The following is a 23,433-nucleotide window of genomic DNA, read 5'->3' as shown; positions in this document are numbered from 1 at the left end:
CTCAGCACCTGTGACAGCCCACCTGCTGTGGCTTCAGGCCCCACAGGAGGCCCAGGTTGCAATGGTGAACCTCTAACAGTTTCCACATCTACACATTAATCCAGTGGCAATGGATGGGAGTAGGGCCCAATGTTCTCCTGAGATGTGGTTTTAGAACCCAGAACTAAAGCCAATGTGAAAAGTTGCATGGTCATAAATTAAGGGAGAGAAGTGAGCAGGAGGGAAACCCTTGGCTCACATATATTCCCACAGTAAATCTTGAGTTCTCTCACACCCATCATCCCCACCATCTTTCAAGACCAAGGATCTTTCCTCTTAAGGGCCTCTTTCGCTATGTCTTATTTCACCCTTCATCTTATGTAGTGTGATGTCAGTTCCTTCCTAGGTCTTTGTGTTACTTATTTTTGCATGTGTGCCTCGTCTTGAACCAGAGCATGAGTTTCTTGAGAACAGCTTGTGCATCTTACTTCTTACTTACTTATATCTTAGCCTTGGCACTGTACTGTGTACGTAGGTACTCATATTTGTTGAATAGTGGAAAGAATGTATGGCTGGTGGTTGAAAACAAACAAAAACAAAGCAAGATGAGGCTGAGAAAGCAGAAGGGTGGAAAGTGATTTGGATGAGGGTGGCAGAAAAAAAAAAACAAGGCATTCCTGTTTGATTTTGTAATAGAGCAACATATCGTGTGTGTGTGTGTGTGTGTGCGCGCGCACGCGCATAGGTGCACACACGTACACGTACACTCACTGGATTTCTCTTCCTAGCTAAGGGAATGTAAGTGGCTTATTGTTATACCTGTTTTGGGCCGTGCTCAACACCTGTCACTTGTATGAGTGATTTGGATAAGTAGATGGGTGAACCCTAGGACTAATACATGGGTGAGGAAAAATAGTTGTTTGAAGGTAAGTTACATGTTTCTAAAACACTGTAATGATACATAAATCTTCTGTTTTCCAGCTGTCAATGGTAGCTATAGGAATTAACATACATAGAGCATCAAATGTGGAGGTGCTGCTACAGTTTCTAGAAGATCAAAATACTTTCCCCAACTTTGAGCATCCGGCATACTGGCAAATACAGTATAACAATATAGCTGCTGTCATCGTGTTTTTTGTCTGGATTAAGGTAATTTACAAATTTCATGTCCTGGATTTTCGATAATGTTTTTCTCTTCTTTTTACTAACAAGAGTTAACACAAAATGCTGGAGGACCTGAATTTGCTTTTGTGGCCAAATTCAGACAGCCAGCTGTAGCCGCTTCATATCTTACAAGTAAACTAGCAGAATCCATGTCATCCTTCCTCTCATTGTGAATGACCTGGCCTGCTATCTTGCAAGACCTGTCCCTGCAGGTTTGTTTAACAGATGTGGTTAAGAGCCCTTCTCAAGGTCATCTTGGCCTGGGGCCCTCGGCTACACTAACACAGGGACTGGTCTGAGTTTCACCTGATGTGGTGTGACCAAGGGAAGGAAAAGAAACTAAGAATGAGGAATACAGATGGGAAGGGAGGGGAAGATGCAATGGAAATGGTCTACAGTGGGGTAAAAGAGGGGTCACCCTCTTTCCTGGGTGGAGGCCATACGGAAGTTTTACCTAGAATTGAGGTTGGGACAGATACATACTCTTCCAAGTAGTACCTTAATTACTCGTTTCCTTCTTTCTTGAAACATAATGTGCATTTCCATGTATGTGAAAGGTTAGGGCATCTCATATGCAAATGAGCCTCAGTGCTGGATATGCAGGAAATTTTAGTAATCACGAGGCATCTGCCAGCGTGTCACCTGTGAAGATCTAGGATTCTGCTATCTAGGCAGCGGCTACGAGCCACAATTGGCTCTTAAATTGAAATTTTAATTAGTAAAAATCACATACCATTAAACATTCAGTTCCTGTGGCACTCTAGCCACATTTTAAGATCTCAGCGTCTGTATGTGGCTGATGGCTACTATACTGGACGGTGGAAATAAAGAACATTTCCATCGTGACAGAAAGTTTTATTAAACAGCACTGTTTTAGAAGCTACTCACCAACAGTTACTTTTCCCCCTGAATTGGTATTCACACCTGGAAGGCCTGCGGTCTATCAGAGGGTGCAGGCCTCATCCTCTATCTCTCGTGCGGTTTATTTAGGTACATTCTTATTCGGGAAAAACCACCGCTCGCACACCAAACCTTTAGCACAAAATAGTAATAATAATCCAAGTCCAATAGGAATTAAGTAATGTGATTGCAACAACCTTCAAAAAATGTTTCTTGTGGCCCGAATCAATGTATAAGAGCTCTTTACGTAAAATTCTAGAGATTTCCTTCCAATTTGTGCCTCAGGCTAAGAATTTTACTTAGTGCTTTGCTTGTAACTGTTCTGCTTCCGAAACTTGAAGAACCATTAAAGTTGTTTAGGGCAGGGCCTGTGACTCGACTTCTAACGTATCCCCCTAATGGTCTTCCCTCAGGACTTCGCGCTAGAGCTCCTGAGGTTGTCGGGCCTCTGGGCTGTGATCAGCAACCTGAACAGCCATCCTTAGTGTTTTGCCTACAGAAATGTTCATTGTGGGGGCACCTGGGTGGCTCAGTGGCTCAGTGACAAAGCCTCTGCCTTCAGCCCGGGTCATGATCCCAGGGTAGTGGGATCAAGCTCCACATCAGGCTCTCTGCTCAGCAGGGAGCCTGCTTCTTCCTCTCTCTCTGCCTGCCTCTCTGCCTACTTGTGATCTCTCTCTGTCAAATAAATAAATAAAATCTTTAAAAAAAAAAAAAGAAAGAAAGAAAGAAATGTTCACTGTGGCTTTGGCATCGAACAGAGCTGGGTTCTACTGCTAGCTCTGAGTCCTTGCTGCCTCCTAGAGACAGGATACCAGTATTTCAATGTCATTGCAAAGATTTGAGTCAGTATACATAGCCCTTCCCATAATGTCTGGCACATAGTCACTAAACAATGAATGATAGTTAATAACATGCAGTAAGTATTTCCTGGAGGAGGTTTTTGTTTTTCTTTACTAACTTTCTTTTTGAGGTTTTTTTTCGTCTTTAATTTTAATCTTTCTTAGGGGAGGATTCCCCAGTCCTCTTAATTATTATTTGAACCTGTTTCTACTTGCCACCATCATGTCAAATGTTAGCAACATCAGGGCAGGCCTTTGTTCTGTCCTCTGCTGTTCCCAGCTCTAAGAACAGTGCCTGGCACATGGTAGGCACTCAACAAATACTTTTTGAACGAATAAATAGAAACTGCTGGGTTTGGGGGGGGGCAGGGGAAGCAAGTCAAAAAAGCACTCTCTCATCCAAAAATATTGTTGTAAAATAACATAACATAAAACTGATCACGTCAGTGGCATTAATTACATTCACAGTGTTGTCCAACCATCACCATATGCATTTCCAGAACTTTTTCATCATCCCAACTGAACTCTGTATCCAGTGAACACTAATTCCAAATTCCCCCCTCACCCCAGGCCCTGGTCACCTCGTCTGTCTCTATGAATTTCCGTATTCTAGCTACTCCGTGTTAGTGTAGTCATACAATAGTTGGGTTTTTTGTGTGTGTCTGGCTTATTTCACTTAGCATAGTGTTTTCAGGGTTCATTCATGTTGTGGCCTATATCAAAATTTCATTCCTTGGTAGGGGTGGATAACATTCCATTGTGCATATCTACCACATTTTGTTTACCTATTCATCTATTGATACCTTCTCTCTGTTACAGCTCTTCAAATTCATCAACTTTAACAGGACAATGAGTCAGCTCTCCACAACCATGTCTCGGTGTGCCAAAGACCTCTTTGGCTTTGCAATTATGTTCTTCATTATTTTCTTAGCATATGCTCAGTTGGCCTACCTCGTCTTTGGAACTCAGGTTGATGACTTCAGTACTTTCCAAGAGTGTATGTAAGTATATATGAAATTAAAAAGAAAAATTTAATCAGAGATGTTACTGTGTTCTGAAGTTTAAAGAAATCTTCATGGGTGCTATTTAATCAACAAGTATTTTAAAATAGTTATTTAAAAATAAGAATTTATTATCTTTCCCGGAAGCAATGGCCCACCCATGCAGAGATGGCAGTGCATAATGCCAAAAAGCTTCAGAGAGCAGCTCTAAAGTAATAAGACATAGTAGAACAGCAATGGTGAACCAGTACTGTTACAAAGACGGAGGGCTTCTCAGCACCGAGTGCAGATGGCAGCTTTTAAGAGACATTTGCCTATATTTTCATTCTTACTCAATGTGGTTGCCATATGTTTTAAATTTGGAGATTTTTTTCTAAGAAAAAAATAGTATTTCTAATATTCTAAGAGCAATTCAAATCGGTACAGGAATTTTCAGTCATCCAGAGTTCTCAAATATGATATGAAAACTAAATAAATAAATAACATTATTAGATTTACATACCATTTAGAAAGGAGTTAGTTAGGAAAGAAGAGGATTATGGTAATAGAAGTTAATAGGGCTTTGTACTGGAGGACAGCTAATTAATGTCACTGTTTGATGGATGTCAGGAATGGAAATGATTTTGCTGATTAAGACCCAGAATTGGCAACCCATGGCCACTCAGTACCACTTTGAGTACATGTGGGGATATTGGATCTTTGAATGCACACAATTTTGGTTGTCCTTCAAGTCTTCTTTTAAAGAGGTATTAAATTCAGAACCAGGGTAACTGTTGTGAAGTTTAGAGTTACCATGTTTTAGCCAGATTATGTGTTAAGTTCTTATAGCTGATTGCTTTGTGTCACCTAATAATAATATTATTATTTTCCTTTTAATTAAATGGAAATAACATATTTAGCATGAAAGCATATTATTTTTATTCCAGAGGCTTCAATTGGTCATATAAGTAGCAGGAGTTTTCCAAAGGGATTGACAATTTTCTATTATTTGGCAGCTATCTATACATATATATCTATACATATATATCTATCTATATATAAAAGGTCCAAAAGTGTGAGATCATCTTTAAGGAAAGTTACGTCAATGCTGGCCATTCTTTGTTTTTGTATTGTGGTGTTTTGTTTTGTTTTGTTTTTATAGTTTCACTCAATTCCGTATCATTTTGGGTGATATCAACTTCGCAGAGATTGAGGAAGCTAATCGAGTTTTGGGACCAATTTATTTCACTACATTTGTGTTCTTTATGTTCTTCATTCTTTTGGTATGTACACTTTTGTTTATAATGAGGTGATTTTAACTTCATAAATCACCACTGTAAAATCACCATCTTCCTTTTTCTGTCACTCTCTAGGGTCCTTATCATTTTTTTTAAAAGACCCAGGAATAACTGTAGATACCAGAAGACATTTTTTTATTTTACTTCCCATTGATTCAGGTTTAAGTCGTCACCAAATACCTTTTCCATGGTCTTTCATTCATCTACATATAAGTGTCTGTTCAGTGTAAAAAAAAATAAGATTACATGCAAATTTATAAAGTCACTTAAAATAGTGCTTTGCCGAAAAAGTAGAATGCTTACACGTGTATGTGCTTTTTTTTTTTTAAGATTTCTATTTATTTGACAGATGACAAGTGCAGAGAGGCAGGCAGAGGGAGAGGGGGAAACAGGTTCCCCGATGAGCAGAAAGCCTGATGTGGGGCTCAATCCCAGGACCCTGGGGTCATGACCCGAGCTGAAGGCAGAGGCTTTAACCGGCTAAGCCACCCAGGGGCCCCTGCTTTTTTAAAACACAGATGTCAGCACTTTCGTGATCACTTGCTAGCATGACTTTCATTCATCTTTTTCCTCTTTTCTAAAAAGAAAAAAGGAACTGACAAAGCAAGCTAGATCCAGGATGTCAAGAGTAATATTTGAGTGAATTATTGCTTGTAAAGGTTAAGATATTTTTGTTTTAACTTAATAATATTTAGCACATCCTGGGGCCCCTGGGTGCCTAAGTGGGTTAAGCCTCTGCCTTTGGCTCAGGTCATGATCTCAGGGTCCTGGAATGGAGCACTGCATCGGGCTCTCTGCTCAGCAGGGAGCCTCTTCCCCCTCTCTCTCTGATTGCTGTTCTGCCTACTTGTGATCTCTCTGTCAGGTAAATAAATAAAATCTTTTTTAAAAAAAATAGGGTGCCTGGGTGGCTCAGTGGGTTAAAGCCTCTGCCTTCGGCTCAGGTCATGATCTCAGGTCCTGGGATTGAGCCCTGCATCAGGCTCTCTGCTCAGCAGGGAGCTTACTTCCCTTCCTCTCTCTCTGCCTGCCTCTCTGCCTGTCAAATAAATAAATAAAATCTTAAAAAAAAAAAAATATTAACACATCTAGAGACTGCCTGCAAAGAACATTCAGATTTTAAATTTAAAGCTAAATGTAGGGACACTTCGGTGGTTCAGTTGGTTAAACAACTGACTCTTTGATTTTAGCTCAGGTCATGATCTCAGGATTGTAAGATTGAGCCCTGTGTCAGGCTCCACACTCAGTGCATACTTGAGATTCTCTCTCTCCCACCCACCCCCAGCTCTTGCTCTTTCTCTAAATAAATAAATAAAAATCTTTAAAAATTAGAAAATACAAAATAAAACTAAATCTAACAATGAGTAGAAATTGCTTTAAAAGTTACTTTCAGGGGCGCCTGGGTGGCTCAGTGGTTTAAGCTGCTGCCTTCGGCTCGGGTCATGGTCTCAGGGTCCTGGGATCGGGAGCAGGGAGCAGGGAGCCTGCTTCCCTCTCTCTCTCTCTCTGCCTCCCTCTCCATCTACTTGTGATTTCTCTCTGTCAAATAAATAAATAAAATCTTAAAAAAAAAAAGTTACTTTCAAAAATAATTTTTCATTCTCTTGATTTTGTGCAAATTAACATTTTTAACACTTTGACCCTAAGTTAATTAAGAGTTTTTAGGAGGCATTTTGTTCTTCATCTTAACATTTACACATTCATTTGTCTACCAAAAAATTACCAAGAAATTATTCAAGTAAGTTAGCTTAATCTAGGCAGTGGGTATTTTTCATCTAAACACTAATACTTAAGACTTTCCTGGGGCGCCTGGGTAGCTCAGTGGGTTAAAACCTCTGCCTTCGGCTCCAGTCATGATCCCAGAGTCCTGGGATGGAGCCCCACATGGGGCTCTCTGCTCTGCGGGGAGCCTGCTTCCCCCTCTCTCTTTGCCTGCCTCTCTGCCTACTTGTGATCTCTGTCAAATAAATAAATAAAATCTTTTAAAAAAATACTTAAGTCTTTCCTTACATCAGTCATCATTGTAAGAAAACAACGAAATTGTCTCCATTTTCAATAGATTTTATAAGATGCTTTGTGTAAAGTTCAGTAATTCAGTGTACTATCCCCAAAGTTGTTCCAAGAATTTAGTGGTTTTGTATATGGTTAAGCACTATTTATAGACTGAGTATCAGAACTACTTTAGTAGGATGGAAAGAGTCAGGAATATCAAATAAGTCCATTTGTATCTTATATGTATGTATCATTAGTTTTATTGAGTTTTTTTTAAAGGATTTATTTATTTATTTTAGAGAGGGGAGAGAACATGAGCAAGGGGAGAGGCAGAGGGCGAGAGAGAGACTCTCAAGCAGACTCCTTGCCGATCGCAGAGTCCGACGCAGGGCTCCGTCTCATGACCCTGAGATCATGACCTGAGCTGAAACCCAGAGTCAGATGCTCAACTGACTGAGCTACCCAGGTGCCCCCATAGCATTAGTTTTAAAGTGAAACCTCTCTAGTTTCTTTTTCTGGTCATATGTTAAGGGAAACATAGAGGGAACAGTTAGCCTTTTTCAGTTCTAACACTGGTAGCACTTTCGATTCTGGAACTCCTGAATCCCTGAATCTCTACTAAGAAAACAAAAACCAGGAACTGAGAGCTCCACCATAGACCCTCTAGTTAACTGCAGGTCGCCTAAGTTTTCTTTGTGTGTCTGTCTGCTGCATGAGAGACGGACCTGTAGCAATTCAAAATGGTCAGATGTGGACTTGTCTGAAGGTTGTTTTCTGCCCTGAAACTGGTCATTTCATCAAATCCATCAATAGAACATGAAAAGAAGCTTTTAGCTTCTGTCTTTATACTAAAGTAATTTTTCGTGCTATTGCAAAAAAGGAAATGGTCTCCCTGCACCCCACAGAGAGAGAGGAAGATGCTACTGTCAATTCACATTTTTCTTTAAAGAAATGACAAGCCAAGTGCAGAGTTGGCCATTTGTCTGAGATGACTGCAAGGTGTTAGTTTATTGCCCAGACTCTATTTTTTTATTATTTTATTTATTTATTTACTTATTTACTTATTTATTTCATGATTTTATTTATTTATATATATATAGAGGGAGAGAGAGAGAGAGAAAGAATGCAAATGAGTTGGGGGAGGGGCAGAGGGAGAGAGAATTCCAAGCAGGCTCCACACAGAGCCCAATCACTCTTAAGATCATGACCTGAGCCAAAATTAAGAGTCTCAGATGCTTAATTGACTGAGCTACCCAGGTGGCCTTGCCCTGGCTTTGAAAGAAGCCACTGTGATGTGAGCTGGTCCAATGGAAGCAAAAGTCCGTCATCACTAGGGAAGGCCTTCTGATTACATATCAAGCAAACCTTCTGAGACAGAATGGAAAGGAGGGGGAGCTTCTCTACCCACATCCTCAATAGCCTTTCTCAGCCACGTTTAATTTTTTTAAATCTCTTCAGAGAATCCACACTTTAATCCTATAACTAAGATATTTACAGGTGTTAGCTACCAGCCATTTGGAAACTTAAAAAGAGAACACTAATTGCCTGGGTTGGGAGGAAAAATGTGGGAGATATTACTCTGACTGCCTTTGGAATTGAGCATTAAGCCAGGAACTTTCGTGCATTTTATATTTTATTCTCATTTTTGCTACAGGATCTTAAATAGTATTCCTCCTTTATTTGTAGCAATTTAGTAGCACACTAAAATAATAGAGCTCTCTTTCATTCATTCCCCATTTAATAAGTATTTACTGAGCCACTCCACTGTATTCCAGGGAGGGTGCTAGGTACTGGGGGTGCGGTGGTAAGGAAAGTAAGAGACCAGCCCTGCCCTCAGGGAGATTCCACAAACTTGTGGAGACAACAGACCTAGTCAAATACATAACTCTGGGGGCACCTGGGTGGCTCAATCAGTTAAGTGTCTGCCTTTGGCTTAGGTCCTGATCCCAGGGTCCTAGGATGGAGCCTTGTGTCAGGCAGGTTCTGCTCATCCCTCTCCTCCTCACTCATGCTTTCTCTCTCTGTCTGTCTCTCAAATAAATAAAAATCTTTAAAAAAAAATAAATAAATAACTATAGTCACAAACCATATCAGTATACCAGAAAGAGGAGTAAAGAAAGAATGTATTAAAGAAGGAACTGATCGGTTGGGTGTGGTGTTTCAAAAAAAAAAAACAAAAAAACTGTGGGAAACAGGTGTTGGAAATATAAACCATTATCTTGGGGAGGGGAAACTTAGGAAAAATGAACTAACCATTATTGAATAATAACAACTATAAATTATGTAGCACTTATCACGTGTGAGGCCTTGTCCTAAGCACTTGACATAGATTATTTCATTAATTCTTACAACAGATCTGTAGTGGAGGAACTGTTGTTTCTCCCATTTTATTAATGTAAGAACAAATGAGTTTTAAAGATTGGAACATTTAAACAATATAGTCTTGGCAGGGCTAATACTGAAACCCAAGCGTGTTTGACTCCAAAGTCTGTATTTTTCACTAAGCTTCTCTTGACTATCTTCTATGAAGCTTACTGTATTCCCATTTGCAGAGATCTTTTTAACTCTTCAAAATGCACTCTGTAAATCTCAAATAATAAAATATAACAGTATTTGGAAGAAGCATAGAATTCCCCTTGTCTGTATTGACTGTTGAAATTTGAAGAGCTATGTAGAGTTCTCCATTTCTATTAATTTCTGTCAGGTGAAAAAAGTGTAGATAACATAGACAAGCAAAAATAATAAAATAATACCATCATCCATAGGTAAATACATCAGTATTTTGTTGTATTTCATTCTTGTCTCTTTTTGTAAAATATATCACAATATATGGTTTGTAAATAAGAATATACATTGCATTTTCCTTTGGCATGACTTAGTGAAAAAAATAATTTTCCCCAAGTATATAGTAGCAAAACTATTAATTTATGTCTTCTTAAGAAATCAGATTGTTAAAAAACAAAAATGCATATGTCAAATTTCGGATTGATGTTTAGAAAGTATATTTAGTTTTTTCTTTAATCTCAACTTTCCTTTGATTTACAAACAGAATATGTTTTTGGCTATCATCAATGATACTTACTCTGAAGTTAAATCTGATTTGGCCCAGCAGAAAGCTGAAATGGAACTCTCAGATCTTATCAGAAAGGTATGACAAGCCCTAATTCTCACAACTGCTTTATTTTCTACATAAAATGAGCATTGTTTCAGCCAGATTTCCACATCAAAGTTGATCCATTGTAAGGGTTTCAAGTGAAGAGTAGATTGCTACATGTCATCAATAATTTAAATGTTCTCTGTCTTGGAGCTAGAGATGGGTATGCTGCTAGCTTGGACTTAAATTCTGGGAATCTTTTATTGACCTAGAATTAAATTCTCAACAGTCTCTTGCCCTAGAATTAAAAATCTCAACAATCTCTTTTGACTCTTGAGAGCTGAGCTGCTGGTTTTAGCTTTATTGTTTTGAGGACACCTCTGGTAGGCTATCATGTGCAGATCCAGAGTTCAGAATCAACTGGAAGGGAAGAACCTAAAGACATTTCTACTTTCTCTTTCTCACATACAGTTTTCAAAAAGAAGAAAAAAACAGTTTTAGAAGAGAATATTTTGTCATTCACCCTTTATCCTTGACCTTCCAGGGAAGTTTTAAAATAATCAAAGGAAAAAGGCCACAGAGTAAGGGCCTGAGAACTTTCACTTACGCACCTTCTCAGGAAGTTGTTAAGTAAATGGAAGGGCAGGACAGGAAAGTTGGGTAGCTTTGTTCTTCTCAATGTGATTTCTTTATTTGGTTTAAAGTATAAAACTTAAGCAACAACAAATAACTACATCTAAAGCACACAGCTTGTTCCCTAACATCATTTTGCTAAGAGACCAGTGGCTCCTGGACTGTGTGATCTTTTTCTGTTGGTTCAGATCCTAAGACTGTGCTGTCTGTGAATCACGTTGAAACAGAGAACTTCCAGTTCTTAAACAAAACCCCTTGTTTCAACAGTAAATTTTGGGACACTGGAAAAAACAAAATTCAATTTAAAAAGAAATAACACACACTAAACAAATAAATAAATACTATGAAAATCTTTTCAGATCACACAAAAAAAAACAAAACAACACTTGGATGGGACCTAAAATTTGGGTTATCCAGATTTTTTCAAAAACAGTTTATGACATCTTAGCAAATGTCCAAGGTGTATACAAGCAGTCCTTACTTTGCACTTTGGTTCTGAGATGCACAGGTTTCAATTATTTCATGTTAAATATGGCCAGCCTCTCCACACAGTTCCCCATTTCAGTTGTCACAGTATCTTGACTGTGAATAATACTATAAAGTGCAAACTTCCAATTTCCACAGAACATTTCAGTTATCACAGTATATTAACTGTACTGGCATAACATAAACTTCACGGCTAGCTCTTCAGTCTACAAATCGTTACATAAATAACAGATGTGTATCATAATCAGTGAGCAATAACATCCCTTCTTACAAAGTCTAGGCTAGGTCAAGGAGCACCTGCCTTTCAGTGCAGGCATAAAACATGTACTTGTGTTGCTTCTTTCTCTCTCTCTCCCTGTGAGCACCCCCATGTGATGTTTTACAAAAACATCTCAAAGGGAGAATGGGCCAGCAAAGAGGAAAGCAGAGCAAAGAAACCAAGACTGGTAACACGGAAAGTGAAGTTCAAAACAAATGTAAGAGAGTTCTAGAATAGGGAGCTGTGGGAATGCTGACACTGCTACCCTTCAAAATCTTGAATATCTGTAGAAAAAATGATATGGAGTCTAATAACCTAGTAAAGGCAAATTTATCAATGTGAATGAGGGTAGTGGTTGTGTTGGAAAGTTCCGACGAAGCGTCTCCAAGGAAGTGACGCTGGCAAACAGCGTCACATACAAGGAACTCTGGAGATATTTTACAACATTAAAAGGGCAAAGGATAAAATGTTCGGAGCTGATCCATATTAAGAAGGGATTATCAGAGCTCCTCAAGATAGAAAAGAGGCTTCCTGCATATCCTGTGACACGGGAAGAAGGGAAGCACTATTCAAACTACTCTGGGTAAAATTGTTACAAAGAAATAAGACATTTTATTTTTTAATGTTTCTAGTGTTTTAAATTTCAGTGTACTAAATAAATATTCATTTTATGTTTTTTTTAATCTCCCTATAAATTTATAACGAATGCCAAGGGAGTTTTTAATGCTTTGAATAAAAGGTTTTGGTTTTTTTTAAAGTTTATTTATTTAAGTAATCTCTACGCCCAACGTGGGGCTTAGACTCATGACCTCGAGATCAAGAGTCGCATGCTCTCCTGACTGAGCCAGCCAGGTGCCCCGGTAAGATGTTTCAAAGGTCACAGAGCAGTCACAAGTTTTCCTGTTGATTATTAACATCACTTGCAGTTTCGCCTTGTGTGATCATTTTGACAGTCCTGCATGTCCGTGCAAAGCAAGATCTACACTAGTGGTTACTAGTGTAAATGAGTGGGAAAGCACATGCAAAAAAAGAGAATAAACTAAACCCAGTCGTTTCTTTTCAACAGGGCTGCCATAAAGCCTTGGTCAAACTCAAACTGAAAAAAAATACTGTGGATGACATTTCTGAGAGTCTGAGGCAAGGGGGAGGCAAGTTAAACTTTGATGAACTTCGACAAGATCTCAAAGGGTGAGAATCACACATTTTGAGGCCCTGGGAAATTCCTATATAAACATAAGTTCTTGGTGACACAGATTTATCTGGTCTGAGTACTCAGAGAAATGTTCTTTTTTTCAAAGGGAGGTGTCTTTCTGGAACGTATCCTCAGAGGAGGGCTGGCCTTGATTCAGCAGTTTCCCTTTTGTTCTGCATCATGTCTCTGTGCTTGCATTGGACCATGTACATGAATGATTTCATCTGTAACCTCTCAATAATTTCAGGAAGGGCCATACTGATGCAGAGATCGAGGCAATATTCACAAAGTATGACCAAGATGGAGATCAAGAACTGACCGAACACGAACATCAGCAGATGAGAGACGACTTGGAAAGAGAGAGGGTGGGTCTCGTTTAGAGCCGGGTTTGATTCAGCCCCCACCGTGTTCCAGACACCATGCTATGTGGCGGGTTACCGAGAGTCTCTCTGTCTCTCTGCCTCTTTCTCTGTCTTTCTGTCTCAGTTTATGTAGTAGTACCCGGCATATTCCAAAAAGGATATATAACGTAATAATATGTAAAACTAGATTAGATTGGCATAAATGCAAAAAATCAAAATGAAAAAAATGAGGTGAAACAAAACTGAAATTAAAACTAGACTATGAAGCTAAAAATTTAAATACATATATGCTTGTTAAAGACTGAGCTACATTTTCGGCCCTAATAAGCTTTCTGGTCATCAGCTTGAAAAGGGAAACCTAGGAGTTACATACTTCACAGTGTCCATGAGAGTGAGGAAAACAAGATTGCTCAGGAGATATAAAGTTAGTTGCTCTATAAATTAACACTTAAAATAAAACTAGCAGCTGCCTTCCATCTGAGTGCTTATCATGAAATGATCTTTCATAATCAGAAAGGATAATTAAAAGCTTTTAACATTAACTTTAAAAATAAGTGGCTAAACAGGGGCACCTGGGTGGCTTGGTGGGTTAAGCCTCTGCCTTCAGCTCTGGTCATGATCTCAGGGTCCTGAGATCAAGCCCCCATCGGGCTCTCTGCTCAGCGGGGAGCCTGCTTCCCCCTCTCTCTGCCTCCCTCTCTGCCTACCTGTGATCTTTCTCTGTCAAATAAATAATATCCTAAAAAAAAAAAAAATGGTAGGGGCGCCTGGGTGGCTCAGTGGGTTAAGCCACTGCTCAGGTCGTGATCTCAGGGTCCTGGGATCGAGTCCCGCATCGGGCTCTCTGCTCAGCAGGGAGCCCGCTTCCCTCTGTCTCTCTCTCTGCCTGCCTCTCCATCTACTTGTGATTTCTCTCTGTCAAATAAATAAATAAAATCTTTAAAAAAAAAAAAAAAAAAAAAAAAAAAAAAAAAAAAAAATGGCTAAACAAACCAAAAACATCCATGGTAATTGAGGTACAGAGAATATAGGTGAATAATATTCTATGCAAAAGTCCCTTTTCTATAAGGAGATAGTATTGAACAGCAGTTTCCAAACTGCTCCACAGAATAGTGTCAGTAGGTGGGAAACTTTACCAGGTATAGTGAAATGTGAACAGGACAGTGAATAAAATCATCTTTCACTAGGCTGTATTTAGTTAAAATTTTTATTTAAGATTATATCCTCCCTACTTTGTAGCTATTAAATGTGTTTTCTCTTTTATGAAAAGGGGATAATACATTTCTTCATTTACTTTTGTTGTTGTTTTATTTTTTAATATTCTTTCTTGTCCAAACAAGTTAGCAGTTCCATGCTGGTCATTAAAGATCTGTTTTGAAAATTGGCCAGTCCATGAAATTTAGAAGAGTGGCAATCACAGTCTGGTGCTAAATGGTACATGCCCATTTGCCATTTGCTTGAGCCCACAGTGAAGCTCTGTGGGACTCGCTGTTCTCGCTCCTCACTCAGTGACCCCTTGTTCTTCAGGAGGACCTGGATCTGGATCATAGCTCTTTACCACGTCCCATGAGCAGCCGAAGTTTCCCACGAAGCCTGGATGACTCTGAGGAGGATGATGATGAAGACAGTGGACATAGCTCCAGAAGGAGGGGAAGCATTTCCAGTGGGGTTTCTTATGAAGAGTTTCAAGTGTAAGTATTAAGGAATTGGCAGAATTGGGGCTGACAAGTTCAAAGGAGACCAAGCAGCTTCTCTTACCTCTCAGTTTGATCCTTTCCATACTAAAGAAATTCCTTATAGGAAAATCAGCAAATAAAGAAAACATTAAAATCTCTCCTAATCCCACTAAACCAAAATGCCAGTTAACATTTTGATGTTTGTATCTCTATTTACATGTGGGTTGTTTTTTTTTTATATGTTTTTATTGCCGTGGCCCATGATATATCCTAAAGGATGTTCCATGTGCTTCTGAGAAGACTGTGTGTTCTGCTCTTGTTAAGTGGAGTGTTCTATAGGTGTATTTTAGGTCTAGTGGTTTATAGTGTTACTCAAATCTCCTATTTCCTTTTGTTCCACCCGTTTGTTCTATCTACTTTTGGAAGTGGGTTATTAATGTCTCCAACTATATTGGGGCTCCTGAGTGGCTTAATCATTAAAGTGTCTGCCTTTGGCTCAGATCATGATCCCAGGGTCCTGGGATGGAGACCTGCGTCAGGCTCCTTGCTCAGCAGGGAACCTACTTCTCCCTCTCCCTCTGCATGCAGCTCCCCTTGCTTGTGCTCTCTCTGTCAAATGAATAAATAAAATCTTTTAAAAAAAAAATCTCCAACTATCATTATTAACTTGCCTCTTCTTTCTTTTCTGTAAGCTTTAGCTCTGTGTTTTTTGGAACTCTGCTGCTAGGTGTATATATGTTTACAATTGGTACCTCTTCCTAATAGATTGACCCTCTTTTCATTATAAAATGTCCTACTTTATCTCTAGTAAGATATTTTGTTGTTTTTGTTGGTCATTTTGTTGTTTTAAAGTCATTCTTGTCTGATATTATTATAGCAACTCCAGCTTTCTTATTGCTGCTTTTTGCATGATGTATTTTTTTCCATTCTTTCATTTCCAACCTGTTTGTATCTTTGAATCTCAAGTGTGTCACCTGTAGACAGCATTTAGTTGGATCTGGTCTTTTTATCCAGTCTGATAGTCTTTGCCTTTTGATTAGAATGTTTACTTCATTTACATTTAATGTTATCATTGATACGGCTGGACTTACATCTACCATTTTATTTTTCATTTTCTATAGGCCTTATGTCTTTTTTGTTTCTCTTTTTCTCCTTTATTGCTTTCTTTTCATAAAGTGGATATTTTCTAATGTAACATTTTAATTCCTTTAATAGTTTTTTTTTTCATTACATTTTTCAGTTATGTTTTTAGTGGTTGCTCTAGGACTTAACCTACACAAATCAATTTATCAGAATCTACCTCAGATTTATATTAACTTAATCTGAGGAGATATAGAAATATAATTCCTATTTAACTCTGTTAACTCCTCCCCTTTATATGCCATTATTATACATATTCATCTATATATGTTAGAAATCCAGTATCACATTTTTAGAATTACCACTTCATATAAATTTATGTCCCTTAAAAGAGCTGAGACAAGAAGAGAAAGTATATATTTATAGAGTTCAGCATATTCTTTTTCGTACTTACATTTCTGGTTCTCCTCATTTGTTTCTGTGGATTCAAGTTACCATCTGGTGTCATTTCGTATTACAGTACAACTTTGATCTTACCCACCTCCTTCGTTCTGGTATTGTCAAATATTTTATTCCATTTCTATGTGTTATAGGCCCAACAATACAATTGTGTACATATTGTCTTGCATAGTCCTTTTGAAATCAGTGAATGAGAAATAAAAGGAAAAGGAGTATGCATCTATATTGTCTTCTACAGTTACACAGTAACATGTTCCCGTGCTCTTTGGGTTTTCATGGGGATTCTAATTATTATCTGGATCACTTGCTTTCAGCCTGAAGAACTTCCTTTAGTATCTCTTCTAAAGCAGGCCTGCTGAGGCACCTGGGCGACTTAGTCCGTTAGGCTTCTGCCTTTGGCTCAGATCATGATCTCAGTGTTCTCAGATCAAGCCCTGTGTTGGGCTCCTAGCTCAGAAGGGAGTCTGCTTCTCCCTTCCCTTCTGCCCCTCCCCACAACTTCTGTGCTCTCTCGCTCTCTTTAAAATCTTTAAAAATAAAAAACAAAGCAGGCCCACCAGCTTGAATTCTCTCAGTTTTTCTTTATCTAGGGATAATTTTATTTCCCCTTCCTTTTCTTCTTGTCTCCACTATTTCTGATGAGACTAAAACTTAATTTTACTGAGGTTCCCTTGTATGTGATGGGTCACTTTTCCTTGCTGCTTTTAAGATTTTGTCTGTCTTTGTCTTTCAGTATTTTGACCATGATCTGTCTGGATGTGGATCTCTTTGCAGTTATCCTGATTAAAGTTCATTAAGCTGCTGGAATATATAATATTTTTATCAAATTTAGGAAGTTTTCAACTATTATATCCTCAATTTTTTTTTTAAGATTTTATTTATTTATTTGCCAGAGAGAGTGAGCACAGTCAGGCAGAGTGGCAGCAGAGGCAGAGGGAGAAGCAGGCTCCCCACCGAGCAAGGAACCCGATGTGGGACTCGATCCCAGGATGCTGGGATCATGACCTGAGCCAAAGGCAGCCGCTTAACCAACAGAGCCACCTGGGCGTCCCGAGTCCTCAAATATTTTTTTGCTGCTTTCTCTCCTTTCCTTCTGGGAGTTCTATCCTATGTATGTACTGCTGTCCCACGTCTTTCTTCACTCTTTTTTCTCTCTGCTCTTCAGATTACATAGTTTCTGTCCATCTGTCTTGAAGTGCTGATTCTTTCTTCTGCCAGCTCAAATCTGCCGTTGAAACCCAACCTTTAGTGACTTTTTCATTTCATTTATTGTACTTTTCAACTCGAGAATTTCTCTTAGTTTCCTTGAAATAATCTGCATCTCTTTGTTGATATTCTCTATTTGATGAGCCAATGACATCATACTATCTATGTTTTTAAGCCTGATTTCCTTTAGTTCTTTGAATATATTTATAATAGCTACTTTGAGCTCTTTGTCTACTAAATCTATCTGGGCCCCCTTATAGGCAGTTTCTATTGCCTCATTTTTCTTATGTATATGTATGGGTCACATTTTTTCTGTTGTTTTTTTTTTTTGCATGCCTTTTTTTTTAATTGAAAACTGGAGATATTAAATATATATTATAGCAGTTTAGAATACTAATTTTCTTTCCTCCCCTACCCCCAGGCTTATTGTATTTGCTGTTTGCATGCTTGTTTTTTAATGAAGTCTGTACCCCCCACCCCACACTGTGAAACTTCTGATGTTGCTTCTCAGAGGGCACATTCGTGACCACGTGACCAGACACGTCTTGAAAAGACAGTGCTTTTAGCAGGGCTCCTCTCATTGTCGTTCCCGATCTCTCTGTGAAGCTTTCCACCTCTGTTGATATTACTTCCAACTCTTAGCTTCCACTAACTGTTGGCTGGTTGGTCTGTTTTCAGTAATGCCTCAGGATATAAGCTGTTCCACACTCTGACCCAGTTCAATCCAGGCCCCTTTGCAGGGGTAGTTACTGAAGCCAGTCTTTAGCAGTCTTCTTAGCTGTCTCTTTCCCTGGTTCTTTCTGGTAAACTAGCTGGTAAACAATTTGCCTTTTTATCTCATGGGGTGACCAACCTCGTCTTAACAATCTCCATTTGGAGGAACACTCTTAGGCTTAGCACTTTGTTCCACATAAAGCATTTCTCTTGGAGGAAGCTTTGGAGCCCTGTGTTCTGTGACCTGACTCTCCTCCCAGGCAAAACCTCTGTACCACAGCCTCAGAGCTAGGGGCAGGGACTGCTTCCCAAAGTGATACCCCTGTTTCATGAATAAGCCACTGGGCTAGGATGGCAGCCTTCAGTCTTCTCAGCTTTCCTGTCCTGGCATGGAAACTCCACCCTACAGTTGTCAGTTGGGTAGAAAAAGAGAACCTCATTCCTCTCAGCCACTCTTGCCTTAGATTAGATCCTCTGCAACCTGGATTTGGAGAGGAGAAATGCAACAGCCCGCCCCTCCCTGGGGGATCCCATAGCCCCCCACTGGGAGTTGAAGGGAGTGGGGGCCCTGTGTCCATTGCCAAACCAAACTGGAGTGACACTTCTGTCACAGTGAACTGGGGAAGACAGAGAGGGAGCAGACTGTAGTTGACATGTCATAGACTCGCACTCCTCTTACTAAAATCCAGTGGATTTTCTTAGATAAATGCTTCTTCATTTGCTGTATACTCTTAAGAAGATTTACAGAATTTTGAAAAAAGAATTTAAAGAATTTTCAATAGCTATGGTTGTTTCTCTGGGGAGAGTACCTATAGAGCCCTCATGGCATCATTCCAGAAGTTGTCTCCTATTTCTGTGTTTTTAAAGCATTTACATAACTTTTTATTCAAATCATTAGTGAGCAGTGTTTTCTAGCTACTTTATTTACTTAATATATTGTGAACATTATTATTTCATTAAATATTCCATCACCATATAATTTCTGGTGTCTCCTTGGAATTCCATTTTATGGATGAACAAGAACATATTTGAATGATTCTCTGTTAATTATGATCATTTTTTTTAAAAGATTTTATTTATTTATTTATTTATTTGAGAGAGCAAGAGAGAACACAACCAGAGGGGAGGGGCAGAGGGAGAGAGAGAAGCAAACTCCCCAGTGAACAAAGAGCCTGATGCGGGGCTCAATCCCAGGACCCCAGGATCATGACCTAATTCCAAAGCAGACACTTAACCAAGAGGCACCCAGGTGCCCCTAATGTAACTATTTTCAGTGAACTACTATTAATAAGCAGAACTCTAATGAGTATGCTGATAGCCCAAAAAAAATCACACATATACATAGTTCCTTCGGAAATTTTCCCAAAAATGGAACATCGGAATAAAAGTTAAGCATATATTTTTAAAACTTCTAATACAGTGTTGACTTGCAGAAAAGTTGTGCCAGTTAGCATTCCCATCAGCAATATGTGAGTTTATCACTAAAGTCTGAGACTGCTTAGAATGTGTTTCAGATTATCATGTTGTTTAAGAAAAGAAACCTCAGCACGTCCATCTGAAAAGCCAACTGGGTGGCTTTGACCCGCTCCCCTGCGGTTTCCCACAGCCTGGTGAGACGAGTGGACCGCATGGAGCACTCCATCGGCAGCATCGTGTCCAAGATAGATGCCGTGATCGTGAAGCTGGAGATCATGGAGCGGGCCAAACTGAAGAGAAGGGAAGTGTTGGGAAGGCTGCTGGATGGGGTAGCAGAGGTAAGTGGTCATGTGACACAGAAACACTGATTCAGTAAAATATCAGGGTATCCTATCTTGTAACCTTTAATCTGAGACGTTTTTTGAGATGTCTGTGTAACTGCAGATCAGGGCAATCAGATGATAATCTGGAGCTGTTAACGTAATACTGCAAGCACTGAGGCTTCTGCCTTCCCTGAATGGTAGAATGAAGCAAAAAAGTTACTCCAGTAGCTCAGGGAATTGCTATGTATGCTCTAAATTGCTGGTGTCACTTAATGAGAGATAATTTGACTCCTTACTTTCCTAGGGCAGCCTCTAAGCACAAAAATATGTGTCGACCTACACCCAACATGGTGGTCTCTTTTTCCTTTATTAGGATGAAAGACTGGGTCGTGACAGTGAGGTCCACAGGGAGCAGATGGAGCGGCTGGTGCGGGAAGAGCTGGAACGCTGGGAATCGGATGATGCGGCTTCCCAGATAAGTCATGGTTTAGGCACACCCCTGGGACCGAATGGTCCACCTCGCCCCAGAAGCTCCCGCCCTTCTTCCTCCCAGTCTGCAGAAGGATTAGAAGGTGCAGGTGCAAATGGGAGTTCCAGTATCCACGTCTAGGACGTGTGTTAGGATGTGTTCCTAATTGGTGAGAAAGGGGCTGTGTTGCGTTGGCAGAACAAGTACACTATTTATATGCCCCGCCCACCATGCAATGCTGGTCTTTGTGACCAGCTGTTAATGCTTTTGCACTTTAATTTATTTTAGATAAACCTTGCCCATGGATCAATGAAGATTTTTTTTCTTCATGTAAGAAATCTGGGTGTAAATATTGAGTCTAGAAAAAAAGTCTTTGTAAAGTATTTGGAGTGGTATGCCTACTTGCTCCCGTGGGTGAGTCTTCTCAGTTGACAATGAAGTAGCCTTTAAAGCGAGGGGAGACCTGTTGGAACTCCTATCGGAGTTTTACTTCCAATCACAGAAATCAGTATTGGTATTTTTGCCCAGTGTGTGGAGGGAAAGTAGGGGCATTCTTTCCCACTCAGGCTTAGCTCATGGACGTAATATAACACTTTCTTTTAAGAAAGGAGCCTGTTATTTCAACTACCTTCCTGGGGTAAACTTTTCTAAAAGATGAGCTGGAAAAGAACTCCAACCCAGAGAATGGATATGTAGTCATTATGCTAGAATTTGTATGAATGGTTAAGATAAATGTTGAATAATGTGCTATTTTTTTTTTTGTTGTTACTGTGTCTGATGTCTGTGGGAATAACTGTTTGACTTATTCACAATATTTTTGCTCTGAACTGCAGGAAGCCAAAAGTGACTGATTGTGGGTTAATATGTCATCTCTAACCATAACGTGGGAAAATTGGAAAGAGCCCAATCACTGAGTTTTACTTAGTCTAATAATTAGTTTTATATGAAGGTTTGTCCATATATTCTCTTCCTAGGTGGCCCAGCTTATTTGCAACTGATTTTAATGTTGTAACTAATCTGGGATGGCCAACTTACTAAATGTTTTAAGTATGTACGGAAGGTTTTAGCTCAGCAGATATGTTCATTTTACACAAAAATTTAAAGGAGTTTTGAAATGCATACATAAATATTATAAAACTAAAGTTTGAGTTTTATGATAGTTTGAGAATATAAAACTCAAATGCTCTTTTTTTTATGAGAGAGAGGGAGGGACAGAGCAACAGGGAGAGAGAGAACCTTAAGCAGGCTCCAAGCTCAGCAGAGAGCCCAACACAAGGTTCAGTCTCTTGACCCTGAGATCATGACCTGAGCCAAAATCGAGAGTTGGACATTTAACCAACTGAGCCACCCAGGCACCCTTAGAACTCAAATACTCTTGATCCTGCATCTCAGAACTAGAATTTTTCATCTAAATGGAGCTCAGTTTAATCAATTTTCTGGTATTGAAAATTTCATTAACAAAACGTATCAGCCAAAGTTCGAGTTTGCAGCAGGTTTTTTTTCCCCCATTAAGAGAGGATCTCTCACCAAATTAATGGAGAAGAAATCTATTTCTCAATAAAAAATAAAGATCTTATTTTTCAAAAGTGTTCAATGAGGTGACTGTGAGCTAATGGGACAAGCAAGAGAGAATGCAACGTTGGTGAGTTAACTCCGACTCGGAGAACAGGAGAAGAGAGGCCCACGTTTTAGTGCCTTGTTTTGAATTCTCACATTGTTCATGTAATGGGTAGAATATGTCAGTCAAATCTTCAATGAAAACATAAGCGAACAAATCTTTTAAAGCTAGCTTCCAGAGAAGTGATATACATTGGGTTTCTTTAACAGGATTTCTCCTGGCTTTCTTTCGAATATGCTACACAAAGTTCTTTATTACTAGGTACTAAAGTTTGCATTCCAGGGATACTGAGTGCACGTGTTTATGTCTGTGTACCGTGTTGTCACATGTAAACAAACTTCAGTTTGAAGTGCAGCCATTATGTGGTATCCATGTGCATTGACCATGTGCCATAAGTCAGTTATGGTTACTAGAAAGTCTTCTTATGTACTTCTTATTATACTGTTCCTCATTTCACCTGTAAGATTTTACAAAATCCCTTTTACCTGTAAGTTACATATTTTTTTCTCTTTAGTCATGGAGCATTCCCTTCTCATCCCTCTCCTATCAACCTCCCCTCTGTATTTGTGTTATTAAGATGTTACATACGCAAGTCTCTCGACAGTTGAGAACTTCATTAATGTGTAATATTGAGCACTTTACTTCTCAATAAAGACTTGGTATAATAACAGATGTGATAGTGGTCTATTTCCTAAGTAGAAGCATCTGGGTAATTTGTATCACATGAGACTTATTAGTAAAGGCTTAGACTTTGAAAAAGGCATCTTCGTTTTTTTATATCCCAGGAACTCTATGATTGACACATGACTTCTTCTGCTGAATGTGCTTCTAGGAGGTTATTCTAAGAATTGTGTAGTATTTCCTACTGTGCAGCTACCACATTTTACTTAATGCTTTTCTGTAGTGAAGAGTTGGCTCTAATATTTCTGATATTTGAAAACTTTGAACATAATTCCCTCATTGGCTTTTCGTGAGTTCCTCCATGGGTATAGAACAGGAGTTGGAGTGTTGAATGCCAGGTCTACAAATATTTTTTTTTTTTTAATTATATTTATTTGGCAAAGAGAGAGAGAGTGCGTGAGCAGGCGGGAGGGGCAGAGAGAATCTCAAGCAGACTCTGCACTGAGCGCAGAGTCCAGTGCAGGGCTTGATCCCAGGACCCTGAGATCATGACCTGAGCCGAAATCAAGAGTAGAACATTTAACTGTCTGAGCCACCCAGGCGCCCCTATAAATACTTAATTTTATTCAGAACTGTCAGATTCCCCTCCGGAATGACTGCACCAGTCTAC

At 39.3% G+C, this 23,433-nt stretch overlaps 1 protein-coding gene across 1 annotated transcript in view; it reads left to right on the top strand.

Annotated features, from left to right (window-relative positions):
- Window positions 1-22,812, top strand: part of PKD2 (polycystin 2, transient receptor potential cation channel) — a 62,856-nt gene extending 40,044 nt beyond the window's left edge. Inside the window, exons 7-15 of the mRNA XM_082726575.1 lie at window positions 961-1,128; window positions 3,705-3,886; window positions 5,028-5,148; window positions 10,205-10,303; window positions 12,694-12,815; window positions 13,067-13,184; window positions 14,709-14,872; window positions 19,923-20,070; window positions 20,429-22,812. Coding sequence (XP_082582701.1) covers window positions 961-1,128; window positions 3,705-3,886; window positions 5,028-5,148; window positions 10,205-10,303; window positions 12,694-12,815; window positions 13,067-13,184; window positions 14,709-14,872; window positions 19,923-20,070; window positions 20,429-20,665 — 1,359 coding nt within the window. The 3' untranslated portion in view covers window positions 20,666-22,812. The remainder of the gene's footprint in view (window positions 1-960; window positions 1,129-3,704; window positions 3,887-5,027; window positions 5,149-10,204; window positions 10,304-12,693; window positions 12,816-13,066; window positions 13,185-14,708; window positions 14,873-19,922; window positions 20,071-20,428) is intronic.
- Window positions 22,813-23,433: the final 621 nt, after the last annotated feature.

Source organism: Mustela nivalis (genome assembly GCF_964662115.1).
Source record: "Mustela nivalis genome assembly, chromosome: 4".
NCBI lineage: Eukaryota > Metazoa > Chordata > Mammalia > Carnivora > Mustelidae > Mustela > Mustela nivalis.
This window is presented reverse-complemented; position numbering and strand designations above follow the sequence as displayed.